The sequence below is a fragment of the Bison bison genome, unplaced genomic scaffold, assembly GCF_000754665.1.
Source record: "Bison bison bison isolate TAMUID 2011002044 unplaced genomic scaffold, Bison_UMD1.0 scf7180017864109, whole genome shotgun sequence".
In the NCBI taxonomy this organism is placed as follows: domain Eukaryota; kingdom Metazoa; phylum Chordata; class Mammalia; order Artiodactyla; family Bovidae; genus Bison; species Bison bison.
The window spans coordinates 549,106-555,312 of record NW_011494681.1 but is presented as its reverse complement, the minus strand read 5'-3'; the positions used below and the strand labels follow the sequence as shown (position 1 = coordinate 555,312).

At 41.3% G+C, this 6,207-nt stretch overlaps 1 protein-coding gene across 1 annotated transcript in view; it reads right to left on the bottom strand.

Annotated features, from left to right (window-relative positions):
- The window catches only part of DNAH11 (dynein, axonemal, heavy chain 11), a 374,558-nt gene that overhangs the window by 195,756 nt on the left and 172,595 nt on the right, over window positions 1-6,207 (bottom strand). The window contains exons 43-44 of the mRNA XM_010839026.1: window positions 4,349-4,499; window positions 693-824 (exon numbers count right to left, since the gene is read on the bottom strand). Coding sequence (XP_010837328.1) covers window positions 693-824; window positions 4,349-4,499 — 283 coding nt within the window. The remainder of the gene's footprint in view (window positions 1-692; window positions 825-4,348; window positions 4,500-6,207) is intronic.

Sequence of the window (6,207 nt, the reverse complement as noted above, 5' to 3'; positions counted from 1 at the left end):
TTGTGAAGACACAGAAAAAGGCATCTGTCTGCAAGGCACGAAGAAGGTCCTCACCAGAACTTGACCATGCTGGCACCTTGACCTTGGACTTGTAGCCTCCAGAACTGAGGGAAAGTAAATTTCTGCTGTTTAAGACACCCAGAGCATGATATTTTGTTACAGCAGCCTGAGCCAAAACAATGTGATAGCTCAGAGCAAGCTAAAGCTGATGCACTCCTGAATTAAGGCTGTAGGGATACAGACAAGGGGACAGACGTGACAGCTACTTTCTATCTGAAAGGAGCTGATGCCCACAGGATGTAGATGGAAGAATGATGTCTCTCAGGTTTTTAACCAGAGCAACTGGGAGAAATGTATCACTGAAGAAAAGGGGCAAGAGGAAGAGCACAGAGAGGTGAGGGGCAGATGCAGCACCCTGTCTCGGGCACACTGGGACACTGCTGGTGTTGACCTGGAACCTTGGGGCTCCGAAGAGAGGTCTGGTGGAAGACTATGGACCTGCCTTGTCAGCCGAGGAAAGCACCGCCAGCCTCAATGAGCTTGCCTGACAATGCACAAGCTTAGGAGTGAATAGGGCTAGTAGGTAGCTTTATGATACTTACATACCCCAAAACCCCCAAACCCACAGGGATCACATATAATAATATTTTTCTCCAAATAAAACTAGTTCTGTAAACTATTTCTACACATACCTGATCTTGTAGCAGAGTGCCTCCGAACGCCCAGATACAAGCAAAGACAAAGTAGACCTCATAAACTTCCTTTGGGCTGTCAGAAGGTACATTTTCAGGAGTCAATAAACACTCCAGAAGAGTACAAATAGTCTAAAGAAAAAGAAAAAGCCATTCTTTCAGGGAAACAATTTTTTTTTTTAATAACCAGTGAAGAAAATTCATAGGACTTAGGAATAAATCCTCTGTACCCTTAAGAGATGTTATGATTTTCCCCAGCTCTGTAATGTGCTATCCTGGGAGATGCATAAATGACTGCCTTGGGTTTCTGAGTTGGCAGTGGAATCCCTTGGCCACTTTCAACCAGACGTATCTTCTATGTAACAACAAACTATCAAAAAAAACCCCTATTATCATAAATTCTCCAATTAATAATCACTATAATAAAGAGAAATACACATTAAAAAAAAACAAGGGGGATACAGCTGTGCTGTCTTTTTTTAATAAGTAGTGAGTCCTTCTATACGCAGGACTCTATAACCCACTTTCTCACTTAAAAACAAAGTAAAGGCGTTTTTCTCTCCAGCACGTGTTGCCCTACAACATCACTGGGAACGAAGGCACGAGGTGGAAGGGATGTGTGACTACTGCCCTCCAGTAGACATTTAGATAACTCACTTTCCCTTCATTCTCTGGCAGCTGTTTCCCCCACCTGTTGTCATAAATTTAGAAAGTCAGACTGGCTGCCCTTAGCTTGTGGCATTTTTTGGACGTGAGACTACATCTAACTCTGGAAGAAATGCTATTCAGGAACTTGCTCTTCAGATCCTCCGTGTGAAAGGGCTCCATTGGTCTGAATTCCCTCCATGTCCAGGGCGATGAGGTCAGTAACAAAGGGAACACGGCTGCGGCTAAGGCCTTTCTCATGTGAAATAATAACCATAACGAACACGCTTTTTAGCTCGCACAAAAATGGTTGTCATGAACTAGTGCTGTCACAGACCCTCAAAACTCAGGAGACCCTTCCCCCAGCTTTCGGAGGCAGTGGTAGATGTTTATCAATATCATGCACACAGCACGGAAAGCTGTAACAAGGCGAGTGACGTGTGTGTGTCGCCCTCCCAATCCTGAGAGGCAGGGAAAATGGTAATACGGAAAATTGGTCCTGGCATAAGTTGGAAGTGTTTTTGAAAATTTAATTAGTTGAGCACCTGTCACATTTTCATTAGGAAAAAAAAAAAACTTTATTGGAGGACAGTTGCTTTACAGCCTGTCATTTTCTCAATCTCTCTCTTGATTTCCATTATTTTATATTGTGCTGTGCTTGCTACTTTAAAATAATCTTCTAATCAAATAAAATTCACCAATTTGTTGTCAAGAAAAATCATGTAAAACCCTGAGACTTTGCTATTCCTGAGTAGAAGCCATGTTGGTCTAAGCAACTGTTAAAATCAAAATGAAAAAGACTAAAAGGTGTCAAAATTATGTCATCCACTGACCTGAACGTGCTAAGAACTCATACGAGTTTTCTATTTTCTCCCAAACACAGTACTTGGAAAACATTTTAAGCTCTGCACCAGCAATTAATATAATCACACCTTGGTGTATATTCTGAAAGAGTTAAAACACCTTAACAAATGCAAAGCAAGAAAGTTTCATATACTGGAAAACATAGTACATTAATTTCTTAAAGTGGCCTTTTAAAAGAATGAAATGATACCATTTACAGCTACATGGATGGACCTAGAGATTATTGTACTAAGTGAAGTTAGACAAAGAAAGGCACATATACGGCATCACTTACATGTGGAATCTAAAGTATGACACACATGAACTTATCTATGAAGTGGAGACAGATTCATGGGCTTAGGGGACAGACTTGTGGTGGCCAAAGCGGGGGCGCAGTGGGAGGGATAGACTGGAGTTCAGGATTAGCAGATGCAAGCTGGTATATGTAGAATGGATGAACAACAAGGTCCTAATGTATAGCACAGGGTGTGTGTATGTGTTAATTGCTCAGTCATGTTTGACTCTTTGAGACCCCATGGACTGTAGCCTGCCAGACTCCTCTGTCCATGGATTCTCCAGGCAAGAATACTGGGGTGGGTTGCCATTTCCTTCTCCAGGGGATCTTCCTAACCTGGGGATCAAACCTGGGTCCCCTGCATTGCACACAGATTCTTTACCACCTGAGCCACCAGGGAAACCCCGCCAGGCTCCTCTGTCCATGGGGATTCTCCAGGCAAGAACACTGGAGTGGGTTGCCATGCCCTCTTCAACTCAATTGCAGTAAAAAATAATCTCTCTAAGCAAGTCTCTTGTACACTCATTTTTGTCTTTAATTTTTTCCCTTATAAGCAGTCACAGCAAAGAGATGACTTTATGCAATAGCAGCCAGAAAGGAGTTAAGGATAAAACGCCATTTCTGAATACTACAAAAAAAGGAAGTGAGAGCAAAAATCATATTAATTCCTACTGACCTATTTTCACACTACTCTTAAATGAAAAAGTTCACACCACAGAGAAACACAAATATACAAGTCAACTTGAGAAAGAACACGATACTTGCTTTTTGCAAGTATTACACCAAAGGAAGTCTAATTAGGCTAACCACATAATTAATTCATTATGAATAAATTCAGACCTGCTTTCAGAAATAAATTATACCTCAGATAATTACTGGTGAAGACTATCGTTTACTTAATTGGTGTGCGAATTATCCAAAAACCTGAACTTTCTCTTCTTATTATGCTTGTGACTTTCTAATTTAGCGTCAAACAAATTCTGTAATAGTAACTTCACAGTAACAAAGTACTTCAAAACCAATTTTGCTCCTAAAGAGAAACAAGTAAAGGTTTCTAATTGTAAACCTTCTGTGAAGTTTTATACTTGTAAAGGCTGGGGGATCATTTTTCCTCACACTGAGATTAAGATCACAACCTTCATTTCTGTGTGCCCTGCATTATCTTCATTTGCTGTCATGACAACGTATCATACATACTCTTCACTCTTAGTAGCTGTCTGACAATAAGGATCCGAAAAAAAAACCTATCCCTGAAATACTATGAACTCTTCATCTAGACTGACCCGGACTTGAGGACTATTCTGGGGAGGGGGGAGTAAAGGAAGGGAGGAAAGAATGGGAGGTCTGTCAGGCCAGGTTGGGTAGGGGTTGGTTCTTCAGGTGATATTCAGTAGCTTTCTCTTACTCACTGGCCAAAACCTTTAATTGCATGAATTTATGGTTTTCAAAAAACACACTGAGCACCTTCTCTGGGCCAGCTGCTTAGGAAACAGAAAAATAAATGAAGCTGTTACAACCCTGTTCTTACTTCATGCAAATATATTTGGGAAAAACACAATGATGCAATGATACATTTGGCGCCTACCGAGTGCTTGGCATTATGGAAATCTCTGGAGATATACAAATGATAAAAGGTGGCTCCAGGGCTCTAGTTCACAGTCTACTCAGAGAAACAGACCACAAACCCAAATGGTCAAGGCACATGACAGGCATGTGATAGAGGGCTGCCAAAAGCACAGGGGGACGTGGGGGCTGGCGGGGTGTGTGGCAACCTAATCCTTCCAGAAACCACTTCATGATTTTGAACAAGAACTTCTTTTTTGATCAAACCAAATCAGGACTACTGTGTGAAACAGAGGTACCCAAGACGAACCTGCACCAGGCTGCTCTCTGGAATTGAAGTGATGGTTTTAAAGCTTGTTCTCAGCTTTTCCAAGCAGGCAGGAACGTATTTATCAAAAAGAATCGTTAAATTGGCCTTTTCTGACTGATGCCGCCTTCTGTCTATCCAACTGGCCACATACCTGAAAAAAGAGCACAGAAAGGCTTTTATTGAGCACCAGGCTTGAAAAGCAGAAATTCACGTACTCAAAAGCTTCCCCCTTCAACACAGCTTGGTCCAATACTTCAGGGACATGTAGAGTGGGTTCACTCTATTTCTCAAATGGCAAATATTTTAAAATGACCCTTTATACACTTGTTTTAATGGCCACTTTTACCCAAATGAAAAGAATGTAAAAGAAACTACTAACAGCACTTAGAAACCCAACATAATAGAGGATAAGTAGGCCATTACTGAGCATTTATAAGGAAGTATAGTTTGTCATTTCCTAGAGCACTGAAACTATTTTCAGAGGGTAGGCTTTATTTATGAAAACAGCTTGGGGTTTTTCTTGATTAAAATTGGCGTCGATTTTTTAGTAATGAAAAATCAGTTACAAATAAAGAGGCGAAAATTTCATAGGGACCATTTCCAAGTCCCTCCTGCTCACTGGACTGAACGTAACTCTAACCTGAGAGCTGACAATGTGGCTCCTGTGTGTGTGCTCAGTTGCGTCCAACTGTCTACGGCCCCATGGACTGTAGCCCACCAGGCTCCTCTGCCCAAGGAATTTTCCAGGCAAGAATAATGCAGTGGGGTGCCATTTCCTACTCTAGGGGATCTTCCTGACCCAGGGATCAAACCCTCATCTTCTGCTTGGCAGACAGATTCTTTATCACGAGCATCAACTGGGAAGCCAATGAGTGGCTCTACAATGGCATCTCACCCTTGGGTGCAGGCGCATAAATCTGAAGCTTGTAAAATGTCACCACTTACCTTCATATTTCTAACATTAATAAAATAATGTTTGTCAATAAAATGAAACATGACTTAGTTGCACCCACAGTAGTCTCTGGAAAGAAACTGTATGATATGACATGAAAAATAATTGCTCAAAGAGTTCTCATCAAACAAGAAACAGTGGTCACAAATCCATGTGGCTGCCACCAGAGACAGTGCAACCAGATCAATGACAGCTATACCTTATTTTAAGCAAATCAGATTGCATATTTTTAATATCAAAAGAAATTAAGGCAAAATGATTATCTCACAAAGGCTCCCTCTGATAATCGTAGGGCTTCATGATGGGGTTTTATTAAATATTCAACTATCTATACACTATTGCTAGATTTATGAACTATCAACTATTACAACTTTTTCAGGTCAAAGAGGAATGATTTTCAGCTGAAGTTCAGTTGCATGATGGTAACTGAAAGGTCACTTCTGGTGCTCTCTGAGTTACATCCAGTGGGTGCCACAGAAGAGTGGAATAATGGAATACGGTTGCTAGGTACTCAGAATGAAGGCCACACCTACCCCTTAGCTACTCTTTTTATTCTACACACGCTGGCAGAACTGAAGTCTCAGTATCCAGAGCTTTTTTTGGTGGGGTGCAGGAGGAATTATTTAGGGAGATGCGGCTCTGAGTCAGACTGCCCGGATCTTTATCCTTCCTTTAACTCTGTTTCCTTGGGCAGGTTAGTTAATGTCTCTGTGCCTCTAGTTTCTTAACTGGCAATGGAGATGATGATGACATGCTTTTCCTAGGGTTGCTCTGAGGAGCAAATGAGTTCTCATGTATTAAGTGCTTAGATTAATAACTGACATATAACAAATGTCCAATCAATGCTACTCATTAGCACAGAGTTGGTGTAATTGGGAGAACTGGGTTCAGATCCTGGTTTTGCCCC